General features: G+C 44.8%; 1 protein-coding gene across 1 annotated transcript in view; it reads left to right on the forward strand.

Annotated features, from left to right (window-relative positions):
• LOC145339352 (sodium channel regulatory subunit beta-1-like) overlaps positions 1–26525 on the forward strand; it is a 60049-nt gene extending 33524 nt beyond the window's left edge. Inside the window, exons 3-6 of the mRNA XM_080183796.1 lie at positions 9207–9450; positions 12645–12786; positions 15045–15156; positions 24839–26525. Coding sequence (XP_080039922.1) covers positions 9207–9450; positions 12645–12786; positions 15045–15111 — 453 coding nt within the window. The 3' untranslated portion in view covers positions 15112–15156; positions 24839–26525. The remainder of the gene's footprint in view (positions 1–9206; positions 9451–12644; positions 12787–15044; positions 15157–24838) is intronic.
• The last annotated feature ends 281 nt before the right edge of the window (positions 26526–26806 follow it).

Raw genomic sequence — 26806 nt, forward strand, 5'->3', positions numbered from 1 at the left:
TGGCCAGCAGGCTTAAGGAAAATCCCAAGGCTTTTTATACATATATAAAGACCAAGAGGGTAGCCAAGGAGAGGGTTGGCCCACTCAAGACAAGGGAGGGAATCTATGCATGGAACCAGAGGAAATGGGTAAGGTATTAAAGGAGTATTTTGCATCGGTATTCAACAAAGTGAAGAACTTAGTGGATGATGAGTCTGGGAAGGGGTGTGTAGATAGTTTAGGTCATGTTGAGATCAAAAAGGAGGAGGTATTGGGGTTCTTGAGAAACATTAAGGTAGACAAGTCCTCAGGGCTTGATGGGATATACCCCAGAATACTGAGAGGCAAGGGAGGGAAATTGCTGGGGCTTTGAGGGAAATCTTTGTATCCTCACTGGCAAAGAGGAGGCCTCAGAGAAAAGCCAACATTGTTCCTTTGTTTAAGAGGGATAGCAAGGGTAATCCAGGTAATTACAGGCTGGTGAGCCTTATGTCAGTGGCAGGGAAATTATCAGAGAGGATTCTTCGAGAAAGGATTTACTTCCACTTGCAAATAAGTGGACATATTAGCGAGAGGCAACATGGTTTTGTGAAGGGGAAGTTATGTCTCATTAACTTGATCAAGTTTCTGAGGAAGTGGCGAAGCTGATTGATGAGGGTAGGGCGGTGGATGTTGTCTACATGGACTTCAGTAAGGCCTTTGACAAGGTCCCTCATGGCAGACTGGTGCAGAAGGTGAAGTTGCACGGGATTAGAGGTGAGCTGGCAAGGTGGATACAAAACTGGCTCGGTCAAAGAAGACAGAGGGTAGCAGTGGAAGGGTGTGTTTCTGAATGGAGGGCTGTGACAAGTGGTGTTCCTCAGGGATCAGTGCTGGGACCTTTGCTGTTTGTAATATATAGAAATGATTTGGAGGAAAATATAACTGGTTTGATTAGTAAGTTTGTGGCTGACACAAAGATTGGTGGAATTACAGATAGCGATGGAGACCATCAGAGGATACAGCAGGATATAGATCAGTGGATATAGGTCAGTTAGAAACTTGGGCGGAGAAATGGCAGATGGAGTTTAATCCAGACAAATGTGAGGTAATGCATTTTGGAAGGTCTAATACAGATAGGAAATATACAGTAAATGGCAGAACCCTTAAGGGTATTGATAGGCAGAGGGATCTGAGTGTGCAGGTATACAGGGCAGTGAAAGTGGCAATGCAGGTGGAGAAGGAAGTCAAGAAGGCATACGGTATGCTTGCCTTCATCGGCCAGGGATATTGAGTTTAAAAATTGGCAAGTCATGGATATTATTAAACTAGAAAAAGAGCAGAAAAGATTTACTGGGATGCTACCGAAACTTGATGGATTGAGTTATAAGGAGAGGCTGAATGAACAAAGAACAAAAGAACAAAGAACAAAAAACATCCCGGGAAACAGGCCCTTCGGCCCAATGAGCCCGCGCTGCCATCTGAACAGCACCAGTCCCCCTCTCCACCCACAACCCTTGTCTAAGGTTGTATGGCCATCCAGATTGAGGGAAACTGATTTAGGGACAGTTTATTACTACCAATCAGCCTAACAGCACATCTTTGGGGTGTGGGAGGAAACCGGAGCACCCGGAGAAAACCCACGCAAGCACGGGGAGAATGTGCAAACTCCCACAGACACCGGCCCAAATCCATGTATCTGCACAGCAATCAGTGATAGTCACTGAGCTGTCGTCTTGCCCAGTATCTGGTCCAGTTTAGGCACACACTAACGACATGAAGCTCTAGGCCAATCTCGAACAACCAAGAGCAGCCCCAGTACGACCCATCGCGTGTATGCCCCTCATTGGACACGAGGCGGACCGACTTAAAACCTGTGAATGAAAAGGGAAAAAAAAACATTATTATCATACCATATCCATTTACCTTACCAGGGACGTCCCAATGCTAATGAACCTTATTTAAAACAATCTCCTATATCCACCCATCTCCAACCCACTCATGTGCCTGTCTAAGTTACTCTTAAATGACTCTAGCGTGTTTGCCTCCACCACCTTACTTGGCAGAGCATTCCATACCCCCACTACCCTCTGTGTGAAAAACCTCCCTCTAATATCTGTGTTATACCTCTCCCCCCTCACCTTAAGCCCATGGCCCCTTGTCCTATGTGTCTCTATCAGAGGAAATAGCTTACCTCTGTTTACTCTATCTATACCCTTCATAATCTATATACCTCTATTAGATCCCCCCTCAGTCGCTGTCTTTCAAGGGAAAAGAGCCCCAATTTCTTCAATCTTTCCTCATACCACAGTCCTTCCATACCAGGCAGCATCCTGGTAAACCTCCTCTGCACTCTCTCCAGAGTCTCCACGTCCTTCCGGTAGTAAGGCGACCAGAACTGGACACAGTACTCTAAATGCGGCCTAACCAACGTTCTGTACAACTACAACATTAGACTCCAGCTCTTATATTCTATACCCTTTCCAATGAAGGCTAACATACCATAGGCTTTCTTCATAACCTTCTCCACTTGCACTGCCACCTTCAAAGACTTGTGCACTTGCACCCCTAGGTCTCGCTGCGATTCTGTACTCCTTATGGGCTTACCCTTTAGCATATAACTCCCCCCTACATTATTCCAGCCAAAATGCATCACCTCACATTTATCCGGATTAAACTCCATTTGCCATGTATCTGCACAATCAACCAGCCTATCAATATCCCTGGACTGGGACTTTTTTCTCTGGAGCACAGAATGCTGAGGGGTGACCGTATAGAGGTCTAAAAAATAATGAGGGGCATAGAGACGGTAGATAGTCAATATCATTTCCCAAAGGTAGGGGAGTCTAAAACTAGAGGATATAGGTTTAAGGTGAGTGGGGAGAGACACAAAAGTGTCCAGAGGGGCAATTTTTCACACAGAGGATGGTGAGTGGAACAAGCTGCCTGAGGTAGTGGTAGAGGCGGGTACAATTTTACCTTTTAAAAAGCATTTTGACAGTTACATGTGTATGATGGATTAAAGAGGGATATGGGTCAAATGAGGGCAATTGGGATTAGCTTAGGGGTTTAAAAAAAATGGGTGGCATGGACAAGTTGGGCTGAAGGGCCTTTTCCATGCTGTGAACCACAATATTGCAGCTTTATAGAACCTTAGTCAGGTCGCACTTGGGATATAGTGTTCAATTCTGGTCACCACACTACCAGAAGGACGTGGAGGCTTTGGAGAGGGTACAGAAAAGATTTACCAGGATATCTGTCTCCTATCTGGCTAGCACATAGGAGACAGAGGGTGGTGGTTGATGGAAAGTATTCGTCATGGAGTTCAGTTACAAGTGGTGTGCCTCAGGGATCTGTTTTGGGGCCACTGCTGTTTGTAATTTTTATAAATGATCTGGATGAGGGTATAGTTGGGTGGATCAGTAAATTTGCTGATGACACCAAAGTCGGAGGAGTGGTAGATAGTGAAGAGGGGTGTCATAGTTTACAGAGAGACTTGGACAAGTTGCAGAGCTGGGCCGAGAGGTGGCAGATGGAGTTTAATGCGGAAAAATGTGAGGTAATTCACTTTGGCAGGAATAACAGATGGGTAGAGTATAGGGCTAACGGTAGGACTCTGAATAGTGTTGATGAACAGAGGGATCTAGGTGTATGTGTACATAGATCCCTGAAAGTTGGGAATCAAGTAGATAAGGTTGTTAAGAAGGCATATGGTGTCTTGGCGTTTATTGGTAGGGGGATTGAATTTAGGAGCCGCAACATCATGTTGCAACTGTACAAAACTCTGGTGCATCCGCACTTGGAGTATTGTGTGCAGTTCTGGTCCCCACATTATAGGAAGGATGTGGAGGCATTGGAGAGGGTGCAGAGGAGGTTTACCAGGATGTTGCCTGGTATGGAGGGGAGGTCCTATGAGGAGAGACTGAGGGATTTGGGGTTGTTTTCATTAGAAAGAAGGCAGCTAAGAGGGGACCTTATTGAAACATATAAGATGATTAGAGGTTTAGACAGGGTAGATAGTGATAGCCTTTTTCCTCGGATGGAGAAAGCTAGCATGAGGGGGCATGGCTTTAAATTAAGGGGTGGTAGTTATAGGACGGATGTCAGGGGTAGGTTCTTTACCCAGAGGGTGGTGAGGGATTGGAATGCCCTGCCTGCTGCAGTTGTAAATGCGCCTAGTTTGGGGGCGTTTAAGAGATCCGTGGATAGGTTTATGGATGGAAAGGGATTGGTTTAGGTTAGAGGGTCATTGCTTTTAATTGGTCGGCGCAACATCGTGGGCCGAAGGGCCTGTTCTGCGCTGTAATGTTCTATGTCCTATGTTCTATTGTCTGGTATGGAGAGCATTAGCTATGAGGAGAGGTTGGAGAAACTTGGTTTGTTCTCACTGGAACAATGGAGGGTGAGGGGAGACCTGATAGAAGTCTACAAGATTATGAGGGGCACGGACAGAGTGGATAGTCAGAAGCTTTTTCCCAGGGTGGAAGAGTCAATTACTCGGGGACACAGGTTTAAGGTGCGAGGGGCAAGGTTTAAAGGAGATGTACGAGGCAGATTTTTTACACAGAGTGGGGTGGGTGCCTGGAACTCGCTGCCGGGGGAGGGAATGAAAGCAGATACGGTAGTGACTTTTAAGGGGTGTCCCTGGAAGGGTAGGGGGTTTTAGTTCAGTCGGGCAGCATGGTCAGTGTGGGCTTGGAGGGCCGAAGGGCCTGTTCCTGTGCTGGAATTTTCTTTGTTCTTTGTTCTTAAAACAGGGCCAGTATCTTACAAGATCAAAGTTCAGGGTATAGTGTAAAAGAAGCATTCAGATCACCAGAGTCCTTACCCAAGCAGCAGCTGCCATTGTCCCTCGGGATATAACTGCTGTCAGTATCAGCCCTCAGCTTCAGGCTGACTCCCTGTTGGCTAAATTCTAGCTGGTGAAGGTATGGATTCGCAGATGGAGACTGAAGAATTGGGCCTCCGGGATGAAGCGGAATCTGAGGAGGAATCCTTTGGGTAACTCTGCGACATTCCCTCTGGAAAAGAAGCTCCCCTCTTCGGTTTACACCACCTGAGCCAGCCCCACCTCCGAATAAAATCAAATAATGGGCAGAACACGGTGGCAGTGGGGCGCTCGGAGAGATGCGGGCCTTAGTGGGGAGGAGAAAAGGCCGTGGGCAATGGGCTTTGTGGAGTATGAGCTACCTTACTGAGTAAGTGAAAGCTGACCCAATGGGAAGCTGCCGGGGAGATTTGAAGGACAGCGAAGGGTGTTGGAAATTAGAGATCGACTGAATTCTCCAGAGCTGGATGACAATCAAAAAGAATTCAATCAATTTGCCAGGTTGTAGTGAGTACTGCTTTAAAATCTCTGACCCTCAATTCAATTACCTTGATCTTTAGCTTACAAAAGGAATCAAAGACATCAACAATAGAACATAGAACATTACAGCGCAGAACAGGCCCTTCGGCCCACGATGTTGCGCCGACCAGTTAAAAAACAATGACCCACTAACCTAAACCAATCCCTTTTCGTCCATAAACCTATCCACGGATCTCTTAAACGCCCCCAAACTAGGCGCATTTACAACCGCAGCAGGCAGGGCATTCCAGTCCCTCACCACCCTCAGAAGGTTCATGGTAGATTCCTGTGCATCTCATGGTGTCAGCAGTTACTGCAGTACTGTATAAAAACACAAACTGACTGGATACCTGCTGTCGCTCAGTGCCAGGTAATTTCTTGAATTCCCATTGCTACTGTGTCTCTGCGTCCTGGAGGGACCCTACAGATGGAGGAAAGGCAGGGACTGTTCCCCGGGTATGGCCATCATTACACCACTCTAGTATGCCGCCTTCTTCCATTGAACCATTCATCGAACTGCTTTCAGAGATGTCTTTACTCTGTGCCATGTGCCTTTTAGTTTGATCTCTTTACCGGGAGACTGGGTTCTGAAATCTTGGACTATGACCCTGGGATGTCAGACTCTGGTATCTACTCACATTTCTTTATTCACGCTCCAACTGGAGTTCAGAGCAGTCACTGTGACTCCAAATTCTTCCCTGCCCACTATCATCATACATTAGCACATCCCAGCGATTAACCCTACATATTCCAAAGGGGTTCCCCAGAGACACGAAGCAGTAACATTTCCATCTGCTACAGTTTCTCACCAGAACTGGATGGTGAGAGAAATAGTGATTGTAAAATTGCAAAAAACTAGCTGACTAGCCTCAGGGATCAGTGCTGGGTCCACTGTTATTTGTCATTTATATTAATGATTTGGATGAGAATTTAGGAGGCATGGTTAGTAAGTTTGGAGATGACACTAAGATCAGTGGCATAGTGGACAGTGAAGAAAGTTGTCTCCAATTGGGCCAGTGGGCTGACGAATGGCAGATGGAGTTTAATTTAGATAAATGTGAGGTGATGCATTTTGGTCGATTGAACCAGGGCAGGACTTACTCAGTTAATGGTAGGGCATTGGGGAGAGTTACAGAACAAAGAGATCTCGGGGTACAGGTTCATAGCCCCTTGAAAGTGGAGTCACAGGTGGACAGAGTGGTGAAGAAGGCATTCGGCATGCTTGGTTTCATCGGTCAGAACATTGAATACAGGAGTTGGGACGTCTTGCTGAAGTTGTGCAAGACATTGGTAAGGCCACACTTGGAATACTGTGTGCAATTCAGGTCACCCTTTATAGAAAGGATATTATTAAACTAGAAAGAGTGCAGAAAAGATTTACTAGGATGCTACGATGACTTGATTGTTTGTGTTATAAGGAGAGGCTGGATAGACTGGGACTTTTTCTCTAGAGCCTAGGAGGCTGAGGGGTGACCTTGTAGAGGTCTGTAAAATAATGAGGGACACAGATCAGCTAGATAGTCAATATCTTTTCCCAAAGGTAGGGGAGACTAAAACTAGAGGGCAGAGGTTAAAGGTGCGAGGGGAGAGATACAAAAGGGTCCAGAGGGTGATGAGTGTCTGGATCGAGCTGCCAGAGGTAGTAGTAGAGGTGGGTACAATTTTGTTATTTAAAAAACGTTTTGACAGTTCCATGGGTACGATGGGTATAGAGAGATATGGACCAAATGTGGGCAATTGGGCTTATCTTAGGGATTAATAAAAGGGCAGAATGGACAAGTTGGGTTGAAGGTCCTGTTTCCAAGCTGTGAACTCTATGACTCTATAACATGAAGTGATGGCACGTCCTCAACTGGAACACTGTCAAAACAGAAAGAACATAGTGCGGTGACTCTGTTACAGTGCTGTCAGAGGGTCAGTGCCGAGGGAGCGCCGCACTGTCAGAGGGTCAGTGCTGAGGGAGCGCCGCACTGTCAGAGGGTCAGTGCCGAGGGAGCGCCGCACTGTCGGAGGGTCAGTGCCGAGGGAGCGCCGCACTGTCGGAGGGTCAGTGCTGAGGGAGCGCCGCACTGTCGGAGGGAGTGTAGTGACGGAGTGCTTTATTTGGAGCCAAAATGTATTTGATGGCACAGATTGAAAAGAGGTTGTTCATAGAACCCTTACAGTGCTGAAGGAGGCCATTTGGCCCACTGAGTCTGCACCAATTCTCGGACAGAACTTCCCCCCTAAACACTGATCTGAGTCAGAGAACTGTTGGAAGCGCTGAACTCACTTCTTCAGCAGCTGGAGCACCTGATTCAGACTTTTATTCAGCACATCCATTTCGGCGTGATTTCGGATCAGCGAATGCGGTGCTCGAGGAGGAAACATTGATAAAGTTGGGCAGGGGATTCATTAATTCAATTTAAATGCATACAAATACATTTAAGAACATAACATAAGAACATAAGAAATAGGAGCAGGAGTAGGCCATCCAGCCCTTCGAGCCTGTCCTGCCATTCAATAAGATCATGGCTGATCTGTCGTGGCTCAGTTCCACTTTCCCGCCCTCTCCCCATAACCCTTAATCCCCTCTCCTATCAAAAACCCATCAACCCGCGTCTTAAAAATATTTAGCGAGGCAGCCTCCACCACTTCAACGGGCAGAGAATTCCAGAGATTCACCACCCTTTGAGTGAAGAAGTTCCTCCTCAACTCTGTTCTAAACCGCCCCCCCTTTATCTTGAGGCTGTGCCCCCTAGTCCTATTGTCTTTTTTGAGCGGGAAGAGTCTCTCCACCTCTATCCTATCCATCCCATTCATCATCTTATACGTCTCAATGAGATCTCCCCTCATTCTTCTAAACTCTAACGAGTACAAGCCTAGTTTATTCAGCCTCTCCTCATAGCTCAACCCCCTCAACTCCTGTATCAGCCTAGTAAACCTCCTCTGCACTCCCTCCAAGGCCAAAATATCTTTGCGCAGGTGCGGCGCCCAAAACTGCACACAGTACTCCAGCTGTGGCCTCACCAATGCCCTGTACAGCTGCAGCTAGACCTCCCTACTTTTATATTCAATCCCCCTCGCTATGAAGGCCAGCATCCCATTCGCCTTCCTGACCACCTGCTGCACCTGCAGGCTGGGTTTTTGCGACTCATGCACAAGGACCCCGAGGTCCCTCTGCACCGTCGTCTGCTGCAGTTTTTCGCCCCGTAAGTAATAGTCCTTCCTACCATTATTCCTACCAAAGTGGACCACCTCACACTTGCCAACATTAAATTCCATTTGCCAGTTCCTGGCCCATTCGCCCAGCCTATCTAGATCCTTCTGTAGACTCTCCACACCCTCCGCACAATTTGCCGTTCCCCCAATCTTGGTGTCATCAGCAAATTTCGACACCCTACACTCGGTTCCCTCCTCCAGATCATCTATATAAATGGTAAATAGCTGAAATCGACATTGCACCCGTTTCGGGCGCAATTCGGATTGCGGCCATTCCCGGGTTTCAGTAAAGTGGCCATCTGCACGGATGTGGACATAGGTTGCATTAATGGCCTCACACCCAACCTTACCACGATTTTGCACCTGAAAATGGTAAAATCAGGCCCTAAGGAACTTGAACATGGGTCCCTGGTGCTGTGCGGCAACGGTATTAACCAATGTGTCACCATGTTATACTGAGTGACATTTCTCCATAACTGACCATCATTAATAATTCATTGATGGAAATAAATTAGAGTGTTCCTGTGTCCGGAATCATTACTGTGTAACAGCTACTCACCCAACAGCCCCTTCCATCCAAACAGCTTTCATCTTCCTCACATTGTGATTTAAAAGGTTTTTTAACCAACATTGAGGTAATATCTTGAAGGATTGCTGAGAAGACTGGTGTGTGATCGTTTCTAACCTTGGTCTCTTTCAGATTTATGAATATGCTTTCCCAGACGTGGACATTGCCTACGGGCAGTTTGAGAATCGGATTAAGTGGCACGGAAGCAAAGAGACGGAAGACATTCAGGAAGCAACAATTATGCTGCAGAATGTCAGCTTCAGTGATGCTGGAACTTATCGATGTTTCTTCAACAGAACCTTTTCCTACAGGAGTGGAGAGTTTATTTTCTTCACACAAGTAAACAAGACCATTGAATTGGTGGTGGTTGCTAAAGGTACCTGCATGCACAGTCAAATAGATTTGATATTTTCATGGATCCCTGGAGAATTTCCAGATTCTTTTTGCACAGTTCCAATTGTTAAACCTGACAAAAATCCATTCAAATTTAACAGTCAGAGGAAGAGGGACAGAGTCTCGGGCACTATGAAGGAGAGAAATGGGACCAGGGACAGTACCAATAATCATCAGAGGAGATGGTAGGATTTTCCAATGGCCATAAAGGGCATGGGGACCATCAACTAATCCCCCCCTTTGTAGAACACAAACATCCTTTTGGAGTGAACGAATGCTCGGCCAACGAGAAGCAGACAGTTGGGGTTTCCTGATGTCCAGAGCTGGACAGGCATCATAGGGTCCAAGGCAGAGACAGTTTGGCTTTAGCTACAGCTGCGGACCTTCCCTTTGGTGCTTGATAAAGGGTGTCACCGATAGGAAATTGGCATCTGGTTCAATTACTATTCTGGCGACGAGGAGAATTCTTTTTCTCCGAATTTATCTCCGAACAATCCCCTTAAGTCAAAAATGATCTCTGGCAGGACAAAAACCACTTTGCTTCTTTTTGGGAAGCTTGACTGTACGAGACCAGTGGGGAAGATTGGGCCCAATACATTGAAGGAAGTGGTATTGCTGACAGCATGTGGGGCACTGATTTCAGCGTGATATAAAGTCTGACCTATCCCGATGCCTCAACTCAAAGACTTACTGAGCTAGGAGAAAATCACTGCAAACTGGAGCCCCTATAATTCTCTGCTGGTATCATTTCAACATGACTGGGGAAACACCTGTGGAATCTGTAACTGAGTTCCAGGCTAGGCTGGGGAAATTGGCTGAACACTGTGAATGTAGACCACCTCTAAGTGAAAAGTTGCAGGGCTGATTGGTATATGGCAGAAATGACCGAACCTTCGAAGACAAGCTGTGGCTCACACTTTCAACAAGCCATTGAAGTAGCCTTATCACTTGAGAATGTAGGAGAACAGGCTGAAGAACTGAAGGGGCTGCAATTTCTTCCAGCTCGAGGGAAGGACCAGTCTTCAATGGAGAGTGCTTGTGTAAATCAGGTGTTAATGGGCCCCTTTCCATAGAGGAAGCTAATGGCACCACCTGTCAATCAAGGAACAGCAGTGATGACCCCAGGAGTATAAGGAGAACATATTCCAGAGACGTGCAATTGCCAGAAAATGGATTATTACAAAGGACACAGTCTTGGTGATTTTTCAAGAAACTAAATTGTTTTCACTGGGAAAATGGAGGCTGAGGGGACCTGGTCTACAAAATTATCAGAGGCACAGACAGGGTGGATAGTCAGAGGCTTTCTCCCACAGTGGAAGTGTCAATTACAAGAGGGCACAGGCTCAAGGTGAGAGGGGGAAAGTTTAAGGGAGATGTGCAGGGGAAGTTTTTACACAGAAAGTGATGGGCGCCTTGAACGCGCTGTCAGAGGCAGTGGTGGAAGCAGGAACATTAGTGATATTTAAAAAGCATCTGGATGTGTACGTAAATAGGGAGGGAATAGCAGAATACGGACCAAGTAAGAGCAGAAGGTGTTTAATTCATTAGGACATCATGATCAGCACAGGATTGGAGGGCCGAAGGGCCTGTTCCTGTTCTGCACTGTACTTTCTTCTTTGTTGAGTCGGCAAAATGTGCTTCGCCGAATGAAAAATCCGAGGTTGTTAGCTGCTCGTACCATGCTGGTATCCCCTCTCCCAGACACAGGAACAAACAACAGAATCATATCATGACAAAAAAAAATTGCCCCCAATAATAGTAGAATTCCTTGTGAATGGCTATGCCGTGAAGATAGAGGTGGACACAGTAGCTGCAGTCTCTTATTGGACAGACATATAAGCTCCTGTTGTCGGGATTCCAAGTCCTGAGCTTGGAAGATACAGAGGCCAGGCTAGCCATCGAGACAGGAGAACCTTTACTACTAAAAGGCACCATAGTGGCACCCTGGCACTATCAAGGGACAAACTGGCAATACCCAAAGGGGTGGGGCCTGTTGAGGGTTGATCGGTGGGGGTGGGGGGTTCCAGTGTCACTCTGCATTTGGGATCGCTGGCAGGGGGTGGGAGGACGGCGATCGGGGTTGGCTATCCGGGTGGGGAGAGGGTGGTCAGGGCTGCAGGGGGAAGTCGGCGCGACAGGGGGGTGTTGGGGCTGCCGGGGGGGTCAGGGAGTTGGGACTGCCAGGAGTGGGGTGGGCGCTGCAGAGGGAGTTGGGAGTTCCAAGAGTTTGGGGATTGGGGGGGGGGGGGGGGGGGGGGGCGGGGGTTGGTGCCGGTCAGAGGATTGGGGCTTCCGGGAGTTTGGGGGGTGGGGTCAGGAGGGTTCGGCGGGTCAGGATTGCTGGGGATCAGGGCTGCCAGGGGGTCTGGGGGGTGGGGGACATTGGGTACTGGCTGGGGGAGGTCCAGGAGGCCAGCAATGGGGGGGTGGATGTGGGTAGTCGGAGGGGCAGTGAAGCAGGGTCGTGGGGCTGCCTGGCAATCGGGAGACCAGCAATGGGGGGGCTACTGCGCATGTACCGATCTCGGTGCTGCCAGATTGGCACATGCGCAGTGGCGCACTCAGCACTGTGCTGCCAGGCCTTCCAGTGGGAATAAGCTCTGCCTCCTGATATTTGGACTGATTTACAATTGGGCGCTCTGCAGTGATCCAAGTGTCAGAAAATGATTCTGAAAATCCTGCTAAAAACATTGGCAGGCGTTACTTCCATTTTCACGGGAATTGCAGGCTCAGAATTTTTTTGGGAGAATCCTACCTAAATGTTTTCAAGACGGAATTAGATATAACTTCACCTGGGGTGAAGGGGAATCAAAGGAGGTATAGGGGGAAGGGGGCGATCAGGCTATTTAACTTAATTATCAGCCTGGTTTGAAGGACCGAATGGCCTCCTCCTGCTTCTAGTTTCTAAATACAACCCTGATCTTAAACATAATCCTAATTTTAAAATCATTCTCAATTGTCAACACAATCCTAAACACAAGAGGAGAGTAGAATGTTAAATGTTAGCCTCTTGTCAGATGATAACAGAACTTGTATTTTTGCTTCTGAGAGAAGAAAAACTCAAGGACATTGCACAAGATTCTCATTGGAATACTTTATGGTGAATGTTGGTGATTTGAGGGATTTTTGACCCTTCTGGTCTTTGGTAATTTTATTTGGAATTCCTTTTTTATACAGAGAACCGAAAACTGGCCTCCATCATTGGTGAAATTATGATGTACTTTCTGAATGTCGTGCTGACATTGTGGCTATTCGCAGAGATGATTTATTGTTACAAGAAGATTGCTGCAGCTGGGGAGGAAGCTATTCAGGAAAATGCGTGAGTATTGAACAGACATTCGAATCACAGGGAGAAGTTTAAACTTTCCCACAGCTTGACTGACATCTCTCAGTTCCAACGGTTACTAGAGAGTCAGCTAGAGTTCACAACAGTGATGCGGCCAATCAGCTTTGCATTAAGAATATTATGTCAGAATACAGGGTAAAGTTCCAAGTGATCGAAGTGTTTGTCACTATGAATATACATCCTCTGACTGGCAATGATATATACCAGAAACAGTTTGAAAAAAGACCTCAGATATTTTCACTTTTACCATGATGTGGAGATGCCGGCATTGGACTGGGGTAAGCACAGTAAGAAATCTCACAACACCAGGTTAAAGTCCAACAGGTTTATTTGGTAGCACGAGCTTTCGGAGCGCTGCTCCTGGAATCCACTCACTTGATGAAGGGGCAGTGCTCTGAAAGCTTGTGCTACCAAATAAACCTGTTGGACTTTAACCTGGTATTGTGAGACTACCTACTGTGCCCACTTTTACCTTGGTTTAAGTTGTAGCCAGAGCTTCTTTGTTCATTGTAAGAGTTCAAACTAAATTACTTTTAAAATTATTTAAATTATCGCTGATGTGAATTGGTAATAAATTGAGAAGGTGTGCAAGCTTTATCCACAAAGCCACGTTTAGCAAGACCCTTGTTTGTGAGGATATTTTAAATATTAAGGGGTGATTTAATTAATGTGTTAAAGATGATGAAATGATTCCATATGTTTGATATAAATTATTTCCATTGGGTTGTGGGGAGGCCAGAACAAATGGGAACAATTTTAAACTTAGACCAAGGTCATTCAGGGGTGAAGTTAGAATAAAGGTGCCAGTGGAGGGGTAAGTAGCGGCATCACCACAGAATCATACAATCCCTGCAGTGTAGAAGGAGCCCATCGAGTCTGCGATGACAACAATCCCACCCAGGCCCTATCCCCGTAATCCCACATATTTACACTGTTAATCCCCCTGACACTAAGGGGCAATTTAACTGGGCCAATCCATCTAACCTGCACATCTTTTGGACTGTGGGAGGAAACCGGAGCACCCGGAGGAATCCCACACAGACACAGGGAGAATGTGCAGACTGCACACAGACAGTGACCCAAAGTCAGAATTGAACCCGGGTCCCTGGTGATGTGAGGCAGCAGTGCTAACCACTGTGCCACCATGTCACCCTCATCGCTAGATTAAACATCCAGAGACCTAGGGTAATGCTCTGGGTGCCTGGGTTGGAATCCCACTGTGGCAGATTGTGAAATTTGAAGTAAATGAAAAAAAATGTGGATTTAAAAGTCAAATGATGATCATGAAAGCTTTGTCACTTGTTGTAAGAAAACCCATCTGGTTCACTAATATCCTTCAGGGAAGGAAATCTGCTGTTCTTAGCTTGGCCTACAGGGAAACAGCAATGCCCTCTCAAATGCCCTCAGGGATGGGCAACAAATGTTGGCCCAGTCAATGATGCCCTCATCCTATGAATGAATGAATGAATGAAAAGTGCTTTGTACAATGGGGAATGGAAATCTGGAGACTTCTCCCTTAAAAGGCGTAGAAACTAGAAGCAGGAATAGGCCATTCAGCCCTTCAAGTCTGCTCTACCGTTTAATAAGATCACGACTGATCTTTTTGTGTTGAGTTTCACGTTCCTATCCGATAATCTTTGATTTCCTTATCTAATAAGAATCTATCTACTTCCGTCTTACAAAATATTCAATGACTCCACCTCCACAAATCTGAAAATCCAAACCTTCTCTCATTTCTGTCCTCAAAGGGCAGCTACTAATTTTCAATTCATTCCCCAATTGCAGAAAACAACAACAACAACAACAACTGGTTCCAGAAATATTTGAAAGTTACCTGCTGACTTTTACTTTTGACTTATAAATTACCTTTGTTGTTTAGCCTGAGGATACAATTTGATATAATTTGAGATATATTAAACTGGATGGGAGAGATCAAGATGTCACCAATATTAATTCCCCGATGATGGAAACAGAATATATCAGCCCGGATGATTAGGATTCAAGTGAAGTAACTGCAATTGCATGGAAGATAATTTTAAAAATGATTTTCTCGTGAGATGTCGGCATCTCAGGTGAAACAAATAAATTTATCATCCTTCAAAATGTGGAAACTACAGAACTCCAGCTAGAAAGTTGCAAATCACATTTACAAGTCGATATGAAGTGTTGTGTTCTTGCTGACATTGTAACTCATTGATAAGTGTTGTGTGATGTTCTGCTTTTTCACACAGATCGGATTACCTGGCGATTACATCAGAAAGCAAGGAGAACTGTACAGGGGTACAAGTAGAAGATTAGCATTAGTCAGACAACATCACATCTACTGATTCTTTTTAAACATAGGTATGTAGAGAAAGAAAGATTGCAATCCCAAGTCTTTGACTGGAATAGAGACATTCACTTATAGAACCTTTTCATACCTGTAGAGGACATTCTAAAAGTGCTTCCATTCCAAATAGTTTTCCTCACGGTTATAAAATAATATTCCTTTACTCCCCCATTTCGTTTAATGATTACACACAGGACTGAGGATTGACACAGATGAGAAAGTACATTTGAAGCTACATTGGTCTTGTGAAGGGACAAAATCCCTTCAGTCAAATGCACACACTGCACTCTGAAGCCAAGGAAGCGTTTGTGGATATCACAATTGTCACGCAAGAGTTTCCAAACTCTGCTCCCAAGAACACACTTTAAACGCTCCTCTCACAGTAAAATGATTTATGAGGGAACGTAGATGTTATTACCTGGATGTTATCAAGGCATTCGACAAGGTCCCTCACGGCAGGCTGTTGCAAAAGACTAAATCACACAAGATCAACGGTGAACGAGCTAGATGGATTCAGAACTTGCTTGGCCATAGAAGACAGAGAGTAGTGGTGGAAGGGTGTTTTTCTGAACGTAACGAGTGGTGTTCCACAGGGATCAGTGCTGTGACCTCTGCTGTTTGTAATATATATATATATAAATGGCTTGGAAGAAAATGTAACCAGTCTGATTAGCAAGTTTGTGGATGATACTAAGATTGGCGGAGTTGTGGATAGTGACAAAGATTGTCAGAGAATACAGCAGGATATAGATAGGCTGGAAAATTGGCTGGAAAAATGGCAGATGGAATTTAACCCAGAGAAATGAGAGGTGAAGGCTTTTGGTAGATCCAATTCAGGTGGGAGCTATAAATAAATGGTAGAACCATCAGGAGCATAGAGACACAGAGAGATCTGGGAGTACAGGTCCACAGGTCCTTAAAAGTGGCAGAACAGATGGAAAAGGTGGTGAAGAAAGCATATGGCATGCTTGTTTTCATGGAACGGGTCATTAAGTATAAAAGTTGGCAAATGATGTTACTGTTCTATAAAACATTGGTTCGGCCATATTTGGGGTAATGTGTCCAATTCTAGTCACCAACTACCAGAAGAATGTAGACGCTTTGGAGAGAATACAGAGAAGGTTTACCAGGAGGCTGCCTGATATGGAGGTTATGAGCTATGAGGAGAGATTGAATAAACTGGGATTGATTTTGATTTATTATTGTCACGTGTATTAACATACAGTGAAAAATATTGTTTCTTGCGTGCTAGACAGACAAAACATATCATTCATAGAGAAGGAAAGGAGAGAGTGCAGAATGTAGTGTTACAGTCATAGGTAGGTTGTAGAGAAGGATCAACTTAATGCAAAGTAAATCCATTCAAAAGTCTGACAGCAGCAGGGAAGAAGCTGTTCTTGAGTCAGTTGGTACGTGACCTCAAACATTTGTATCTTTTTCCCGAAGGAAGAAGGTGGAAGAGAGAACGTCCAGGGTGCGTGGAGTCCTTAATTATTCTGGCTGCTTTGCCGAGGCAGCGTGAAGCGTAGACAGAGTCAATGGACGGGAGGCTGGTTTGCGTATTGGATTGGGCTACATTCATGACTTTTGTAGTTCCTTGCGGTTTTGGGCAGGGCAGGAGCCCATACCAAGCTGTGATACAGACAGAACGTTTTCTATGATGCATCTGTAAAAGTCGATGAGACTCGTAGCTGACATGCCAAATTTCCTTATTCTGAGAAAGGGGAGGCATTGGTGAGCTATAGTGTCTCAGCATGTCCTGGAGGACCAGGACAGGTCACACAGTCATAGAGTCATAGAGGTTTACAGCATGGAAACAGGCCCTTTGGCCCAACTTATCCTTTTTGTTAAAACCCCTAAGCTAATCTCAATTGCCCGCACTTGGCCCATATCCCTCTCTACCCATCGTACCCATGTGACTGTCTAAACGCTTTTTAAAAGATAAATTTGTACCTGCCTCTACTACTACCTCTAGCAGCTTGTTCTAGACACTCACCACCCTGTGTGTGAAAAAATTGCCCCTCTGGACACTATTGTATCTCTCCCCTCTCACCTTCAACCTATGCCCTCTGGTTTTAGACTCCCCTACCTTTGGGAAAAGATATTGACTATCTAGCTGATCTGTGCCCCTCGTTATTTTATAGACCTCTACAAAATCACCCCTCAGCCTCCTACTCTCCAGAGAATCTACCTCCAGAGGTTGTCGGTGATCCGGACTCCTAAAAACTTTAAGTTCTTGACCCTTTCTACTTTGTCCCCATTGATGTTGACAGGGACATGTTCTTTTTTACACTTGCTGAAGTCAATGACAATCTCCTACGTTTTGTTGACGTTGAGGGAGAGATTATCGTTTCCACACCAGTTCACCAGATTTCTGTCTCACTCCTGCACTCTGTCTCGTCATTGTTTGAGATCTGACCCACTACGGTGGTATCGTCAGAAAACTTGAAAATCAAATTGGAGAGGAATTTGGCCTCACAGTCATAGTGTGAAAAGAATCTCCCCGAGGGGAAAATCTCTCTGGAAAGATGGAGGGGCCACCTGATAGAAGCTTATAAAATGATGAGGGGTATAGATAGGGTGAACAGATGGAAGCTTTTCCCCAGGGCAGAATAGACAATTACAAGGGGACACAAGTTCAAGACAAGGGGGGAAAGGTTCAGTGGCAATGTGCGGGAAAGTTTTGTTTTTATACACAGAGGGTAGTGAGGGTCTGGAACGCACTGCCAAGTGAGGTGGTTGAGGCAGATATGTTAGCCACATTTAATACTTATCTGGATAGACACACGAACAGACGGGGAATAGAGGGTCGTTGGTCTCAATAGGACAATGTGATTGGAGCAGGCTTGGAGGGCCGAAGAACCTGTGCTGTACTGTCCTTTGTTTGTTGTTCTAACGCTTCTGAAATAAATTCCAGGATTTTCAAATGACACTTTTAAACAAAGCTTCTGCTCTACCTTTAACAGTGAATGCAACTCCTTCAGGATTCCTTTATCATGGATTGACTTCCACTGTTACACAAGTATCTGGTCAATTCTGTCTTTCCAATTACTTTAAAATATGTTTCATAATCTGCAGCAAGACACTCCAAACTTTAGGATTTCTTTAGAAATCTTTAGATACCTAGCTTCTCACTGGCTGATTCATAGAGTCAGAGGTTTACAGCATGGAAACAGGCCCTTCAGCCCAACTTGTCCATACCACCCTTTTTTTTAAAACCCCTAAACTAGTCCCAATTGCCTGCATTTGGCCCATATCCCTCTCTACCCATCGTACCCATGTAACCGTCTAAACGCTTTTTAAGAGATAAAATTGTACCCGCCTCTACGACTACCTCTGGCAGCTTGTTCCAGACACTCACCACCCTCTGTGTGAAAAAATTGCCCCTCTGGACACTTTTGTATCTCTCCCCTCTCACCTTAAACCTCTGCCCTCTAGTTTTAGACTCCCCTACCTTTGGAGAAAAGATATTGACTATCTCGCTGATCTGTGCCCCTCATTATTTTATAGACCTCTATAAGATCACCCCTCAGCCTCCTATGTTCCAGAGAAAAACGTCTCAGTCTATTTACTTGGAGTACTGTGCGCAGTTCTGGTCGCCTCACTACAGGTAGGATGTGGAAGCTATTGAGAGGGTGCAGAAGAGATTTACAAGGATGTTGCCTGGATTTGAGGCATGCCTTACGAAGGTAGGTTCAGGGAGCTAGGTCTCTTCTCCCTGGAGAGACGAAGGTTGAGAGGCGACCTGATAGAGGTTTATAAAATGTTGAGAGGTATAGATAGGGTGGATTCTATGAGGGTATTTCCCAGGGCTGAAATGGTCGCTACGAGAGGACACAGGTTTAAGGTGCTGGGGAGCAGGTACAGAGGAGATGTCAGGAGTAAGTTTTTCACTCAGAGGGTAGCGGGTGAGTGGAATTGGCTGCCGTCGGTGGTGGTAGAGGTGAACTCGCTGGTGTCTTTTAAAAGACTTCTGGATGAGTATATGGGATTTAATGGGATTGGGAGTTACAGATAGTTCTGTGGCTTGGTAGGATGGATACAATCGGTGCAACTTGTGGGCCAAAGGGCCTGTTTGTGCTGTAGTGTTCTGTGTTCCATGTTCTGTCCAGCCTTTCCTTATAACTCAATCCATCAAGTCCCAGAGCATCCTAGTAAATTTTTAAATATCATTTCCAAAACAAGATGACCAGAACCGTACACAGTATTCCTCGTGAGGCCTTACCAATATCTTGTACTTCAACAAGACATCCCAACTCCTGTATTCAATGTTCTAACCAATGAAACCAAGCATGCCGAATGCCTTCTTCACCATTCTGTCTACCTATGACTTCACTTTCAAGGAGCTATGAAAGTCAGTCCCACATTAACTGAGTAAGTCCTGTCCTGGTTCAATCCACCAAAATGCATCACCTCACATTTGTCTCAATTAAACTCCATCTGCCATTCATCAGCCCACTGGCCCAATTGATCAAGATCCCATTATCCGAGATAACTTTTTTCAGTGTCCACTATGCCATCAATCTTGGTATCATCTGCAAACTTACATGCCTCCTATATTCTCATCCAAATCATTAATGTAAATGACAAATAACAGTGGACCCAGCACCGATCCCTGAGGCACATCGCTGGTCACAGGCCTCCAGTCTGAAAAACAAACCCTCTAAAGCCACCCTCTGGCTTCTGTCATTATGTGCCCTGATTGTGAACTAAAATCCCATTCACCTGACGAGCACTCCAAAAGCTCATGGGTTTTGCTACCAAATAAATCTGTTGGACTTTAACCTAGTGTCGTGAGACTTCTTACTGTGTGTACCTCAGTTCAACGCCAGCATCTCCACATTCTGTCATCAGTTTTGTATCCATCAGGCTACCTCACTCTAGATGCTGTGAGATTTAACCTTATGCAAAAACCTACCATATGGTACCTTGTCAAAGGCCTTGCTAAAGTCCACATAGACAATATCAACTGCACTGCTCTTCTTGCTTGTCCCTTCAAAACACAACCAAATTTGAGAGACGTGATTTTCCACTCACAAAGTCGTGCTAACTGTCCCTAATCAGTCTATAAACGCCTGTAGGTTCTGTCTTTCGAAACACCTTCCGACAACTTACCCTCCACAGATGTGAGGCTCACTGGCCTGTAGTTCCCAGGCTTTTCCCTGCAGCCCTTTCTCTGCTGTGTCTATGAACAATATCCTGTTCCAGTTTCAGGTTTTTAGAATCAACCATTCTTGACTTTCTCTGAAGCTTGTTTTCTTGCACATTACTCTATACAACTATACAACTTCTCTTGCTTTGGGCAGAGCTGAGAGATGTTTCCTCTTCTGCTTTCTATCTGTAACTGCCCTGACTTCCAGTTTAAAAAACTAAGAACAACAGAAAGTCCTTTGTCTCTAGGAAGTGGCCTCCTATTGCTAAGCAATGCCTTTGTTTTCCTGATTTTTCACATCATAGCCTTCTCTGAACACAATTGAAACACAGTTAGAACTTAACCAATGCCATACTTTCCCAAATCACTATCATTACCTTGACAGAAATATTAAACTAAACCCAACTAAAACTATACTTTATTTCTAATGTTTAGCTATACAAATATAAATCCCTTCAAACTACATTTGTTTTCCTAACACAAGGTGTAAAGAAAGGATAGCAAAAGGATGGAATGGAGGAGGAATGGTTGTGTTGCATTACTGGGGAAAGAATATCCCAGAAGGTTCAAGGGCAGAACCTATCTAGCCAGGGCTAAGGGACAAAAAGGGTGCAACGACATTGCTGAGCATAGTCTGTAGACCCCCAACTAGTGAGAAGGATGTAGAAGAGCAAATCTGCAGGGAAATTACAGAGAGATATAAACATGATGAAATAGTTATTATAGGGGACTTTATTGACCCAAATGTAGACTGGGACAGTGGGATTGTAAAGAGTGAAGAGGGGCATAAGCTCCTAGATTGTGTTCAGGAGAATTTTCTACAGCATTGTGTATCCAGTCCAATGCACTGTTGGACCTGGTTCTTGGAAATGAGATGGGGCTACGTAGATCATTTATCAGTGAAGGAACAGTTAGGAAAGAGTGTTGTGAGGTTTACAACGATGATGGAAAAAGATAAAAGACAATAGAGTAAAACTGGGGGAGAGCTGATTTCAAATGAGGAAAGAACGGAACTGGTTCAGTTAGACTGGAATGAAATGTTAGTGGGAAAACTGTAGCTGAACAATGAACCTTCAATACAGAAATAGTCCAGACACTGCCAAGGTATAGTCCCTTAAAAGGGAAAGGCAGGCAAACAAATCCAGAGCTTCCAGTTATAATTCAGAAACACCAAAATGTTTCTGGAGCCCGCCCGGATTAGAAGTGTTGCATCTTGAATTTGGTGGGAATAAGCATGTAGTTTCACTTCAGATACGATTCAACTGCCCCACTAGGGAGCTTTTATCAAACAAAGTTAATGTAAGAATATAGTTAACACGTATAGTCAGAAAATTAGCAAAAACTTCTATCAATTAAGAAAATAAATCAATGACAATGATGTATAAACCTCAACAAATGTATCTAAAATGTTCTAATCAAACAAAACTCCCCATAAAAAGAAACCCTTTCCACAGGTTTAACACAGCAAAGACTAATGTTCACGTGATACTGGAATTTAGTTCTTTGGTCGGAGAATTGAAACACTGACTTCTCAGCCTTGTAACTTCTAACAGTCTTCTGGATACCCCCAAATAGTTTGAAGTCAGAACAGCTTCCCAGAAGACCAGCGAGAGACTCCGGTCAAGTCACCAACAGCAGATTCTGTACTCCAGGAAGGCAAGAAGCCTTGCTTTCAGCTAACCAGCAGACTTTTCAAAACCAGGGAGAGAGAGAAACACTTCTTTCCAGCTTGATGTCCCTTCTAAAACTAACTGACAGACAAACCAGAAAATGAAACCTTAAATTCACAAGGAAGGAGAAGAAACCCGCCCAAAACACATGACCTTCCTCTTAACAATGCAGGTCATAAAAGACGCCAGAGTAAAAATAAACAAACCCATTTAAGTAGCAATAAACAGACTTCTACAAAATCTAGTGTTACAGTCACAGCTAGGGTACAGAGAAAGATCAACTTAATATATAGTAGATCCATTCAGAAGTCTGATGATAGTAGGGAAGAAACTGTTTCATAAGTTGGTTGGTACGTGACCTCAGACTTTTGAGCAAAGAAAAGTGCAGCATAGGAACAGGCCCTTCCAAGCCTGTGCTGACATAATACCCTAAAAAAAATCTTCTGTCCTTACTCGGTCTGTATCTCTCCATTCCCTCCCCATTCATGTACCCTTCCAGTTGCTTCTTCAATGTTGCTAATATGTCTGCTTCCACCACCTCCTTTGGCAGCACATACCAGGCACCTACTATTTGTGTGAAAAATTTTTCTGCACATTTTCCTTAAACTTTCCCCTCTCACACTGAACCTGTGCCCCCTTGTAATTGACACTCCCGTAACCCTTGGAGAAAAAAAAAACAAAGAAAATTACAGCACAGGAACAGGTCCTTCGGCCCTCCACCCTGGGAAAAATCTTCTGACTATCCACTCTGTCCGTGCCCCTCATAATCTTGTAGACTTCTATCAGGTCTCCCCTCAACCTCCATCGTTCCAGTGAGAACAAACCAAGTTTCTCCAACCTCTCCTCATAGCTAATGCCCTCCATACCAGGCAACATCCTGGTAAATCTTTTCTGTACCCTCTCCAAAGCCTCCACATCCTTCTGGTAGTGTGGCGACCAGAATTGAACACTATATTCCAAATGCGGCCTCACTATGGTTCTATAAAGCTGCAACATGACTTGTCAATTTTTAAACTCAATGCCCCGACCGATGAAGACAAGCATGCCGTATGCCTTAACTACCTTCTCCACCTGCATTGCCACTTTCAGTGCCCTGTGTACCTGTACACCCAGATCCCTCTGCCTATTAATACTCTTAAGGGTTCTGCCATTTACTGTATATTTCCTATCTGTATTAGACCTTCCAAAATGCATTACCTCGCATTTGTCCGGATTAAACTCCATCTGCCATCTCTCCGCCCAAGTCCCCAACTGATCTATATCCTGCTGTATCCTCTGATGGTCCTCATCGCTATCCGCAAATCCACCAATCTTTGTGTCGTCAGCAAACTTACCAATCAAATCAGTTACATTTTCCTCCAAATCATTTATATATATTACAAACAGCAAAGGTCCCAGCACTGATCCCTGAGGAACACCACTTGTCACAGCCCTCCATTCAGAAACACACCCTTCCACTGCTATCCTCTGTCTTTGACCGAGCCAGTTTTGTATCCACCTTGCCAGCTCACCTCTGATCCTGTGCGACTTCACCTTCTGCACCAGTCTGCCATGAGGGACCTTGTCAAAGGCCTTACTGAAGTCCATGTAGACAACATCCACTGCCCTACCCTCATCAATCATCTTCGTCACTTCCTCGAAAAACTCGATCAAGTTTGTGAGACACGACCTCCCCTTCACAAAAACCATGTTGCCTCTCACTAATACTTCCACTTCATTCACAATGTTTTGTAATTTTTGGCCACGTCCACAGCAATGTGGTTGTCTCTTAAGTGAGCTCTGAAATGGAGGGCAGTTTGGGATGGGCCGCACCAGTCACACTCACGTTCCATAAAATAAATTTAAAAAGGGAAAGCTTTCTCACCCAGCAAGTGGTTGGGTTCTGGAATGTTCTGTCTGGGAGTGTGGTGGAGGCAGGTTCGATCTAGGGATTCGAGAGGGAGTCGGATGATGATTAGAACGGAAACAATGTGCAGGGAGACGGGGAAAAGGCCGGGGAATGGCACTGAGTCGCCATGCTGGATTGGAGAGCCAGTACAGACACAATGGACCGAGTAGCTGCCTTCTTTTTAATAGTTCTGTTTATTTATTAGTGTCGCAAGTAGGCTCACATTAAACTGCAATTAATTTACTGTGAAAATCCCCTAATCACCACACTCCAGCGCCTGTTTGGGTACATTGAGGGAGAATTTAGCATGGCTAATGGAGCTAATCAGCATGTCTTTTGGGCTGAGAGAGGAAACCGGAGCACCCGGAGGAAACCCACACAGACACAGGGAGAACATGCAAACTCCACACAGACAGTGATCCAAGCTGGGAATCGATCCTGGGTCCCTGGCGCTGCAGACAGCAGCGCTAACCCAATGTGTCACCGTGCTGCCAGGAATCAAACCCGGGTCCCTAGCACTGTGAGGCAGCTGTGCTAACCCACTGTGTCACCGTGCTGCCAGGAATCAAACCCGGGTCCCTAGCACTGTGAGGCAGCTGTGCTAACCACTATGCCACCCTACTGCCCGAGTTCTGTGACCCTCAAGGGCAAATAGGGAAGATGCAAAGTATGATGGCCTAGCCAGCGAAACAGTATCCTTTAAATTAATGAAAAAATCCACAATTTAATTATGATATTAATTGTAAGATTGCTGTTATATAAAATAGATGGGATTTGGACACTGTGAGAGTGAGTAAGCTCTTGGCTGCTGGGCTACATGCCCTTTCAACAGGGCTGTACAGTCTCTCTCAGTGAGTGGGTGTACAGATGTTAGACACATGACTGCCACTCGCCCAGATTGGTAATCTCATTCCCAATCTGTAACCGTTTCCATATTTACAGCTACTCCTCACAATAATGACAAGAATTTCCTCCTTTCTTTGCAGATGTTGGAAACGGAGGGAAAGAACTTGAAAAGGGAAATGACCATGTGACTTCCTGGAGGAACTAAACTTCATCAGCTTGAACCTTTTATGCAACTCAAGTTTCACTTCCAAGAGAATGTTTAAGACGTTAAAACAAGCATGTTCAAATCCAAATAATATTGTACTTGACAAGGGTCTTCCTAATTTGCCAACCTGACTAAGCTGTGGCCTCGGACCTGCAGTGCAGTCCTGGACAGGATAGCAATCTAGCAGCAACCTTGCAATGCAAGTTTCGTTTCTTTGTTAAAACAAGTTGATTATGCCACAAAATTGCTTGCAAAAATTTGGACAAGAAAAGCAGTTTTTTTGTTTTTTTTTGGTGAAGTTACCAGTTAATTCACGCAGAGTTTTAGGGACTGTGCAATGTGTTTTTGTTCACTGCTGTATTCCTTCATTCTCATTCTCCAGAATCACAGATTTCAATGATAAATTCACAAAACAACAAAAGCTGTAAATCTGAAATAAACTCACAGTCCTGGGAATAGAGGCAGGAGGGTGACTATCGATAAGAAGACTTCTTTGATAAGAAGTATTCTTTCACTGAGCCATTTGGAATTTCCCAGTCCTGGAACTCACCTTTCTGGTCCTCCCTTTCTGGCAATTTCAGTTGATGTCATCCCCCAACTGGAGAAAACACTGTAAATAAACACATTAATCCAAATCGTTCCTTAAGAAATAGACTGCACTTTATCAATTAACAGTTCACCAATATGTCTGTTTGGAAATAGCAGGACTGTACCAGAAGGGAAGCCACAAAGTGAACTCTGCTTATTCGGCTGTAGGTAGAGGCTGCACCAAGCGGGGAAGCAAATCAGCTGTATCTGCTGTGGAGACAGGAATAAGGAACTGCACACATCAGCATCTCATTATCCCTCCACCAACTGATATACTTTGGAAAAAAATCATCTAATCACTCATCAAAGTGTCTTAGTGCGACTGATCTTCCTTAGCACAGGCTTCACGAGTCCAGTTTGGAGACACAAGGATTCTTTATATCTCTCATCTCAGGCCATTATACACATACTTCCTGCTCTGCTTGCTTATGAGCTCAAGTTTGAGTGACTCTTATTCTCGCTGACTGCTTCCAGATTCCGGTCCTTTACCCACGTTCAGTCTGCATTATAAACGTGCAGTCATTTCAGCCCGCGTTAACTTTCCCAGTCAGCTGGCGCTGTTCTGTTTACGCTACACCCCGTGTGAAAGAAAGTAAACACTGCCTTTCAGTCTTGTGTGTTTGGATTGTGTGAGCTGACACTTGCTCCACATTATCCAATGGACATTTGACCAGAGGTGAAAGTTCAAAGTTCCTTGATCATGTTCTTCTCCAGAATAAGCAATGGTTTAATCCACAAAACACATCAGAACAGCTACTTTCCCAATCTGTATGCTGCTTAAAGGCTTGTAGTGTGCAAAGATCTGCATTGCCGCCACGTTCTGTAGCTCACAGCACGTCTGTGAACTGTGGAACTTCCCTGAAACTCACAGCTTTCTGGTAACTGCATCTTGGTGAGTGGTGGTTGGGTGTGTCCTTTCGGACAGCATGATTTGATATGATTGTAAGAAACTGTTTCATTAGAATCCTGGGCCAGACAACTGGCTTCAGAACAAAAACATTTAATTTTCATAACAAAATAAACGATGTCCAGTGCTGCTGTTATACATTTATTTACAGAAAGTACAATGCAAGCAAGGTTAGTGTGGACAGTGCGGCCACGTTGGATCAGGGAGATGTGACGGGACAGTATGTGAGCATTTGAGGCAGGTACGTGACAAAAGAGATGAAAACAAGGAAGACCCAGAGTGAAAGAGGGGATGAAGGGAAAGGAAGGTCAGCAAAGAAGAGGAAAGGGACATTGAGTATATTTATGAAAGGGAAACATGTGAAAAGAAGGGTCAAAGGCATGACAGAGATCAGAGAGAAAATGACCA

This window comes from Carcharhinus amblyrhynchos, unplaced genomic scaffold (assembly GCF_965287045.1).
Source record: "Carcharhinus amblyrhynchos unplaced genomic scaffold, sCarAmb.v2.hapA scaffold_419, whole genome shotgun sequence".
In the NCBI taxonomy this organism is placed as follows: domain Eukaryota; kingdom Metazoa; phylum Chordata; class Chondrichthyes; order Carcharhiniformes; family Carcharhinidae; genus Carcharhinus; species Carcharhinus amblyrhynchos.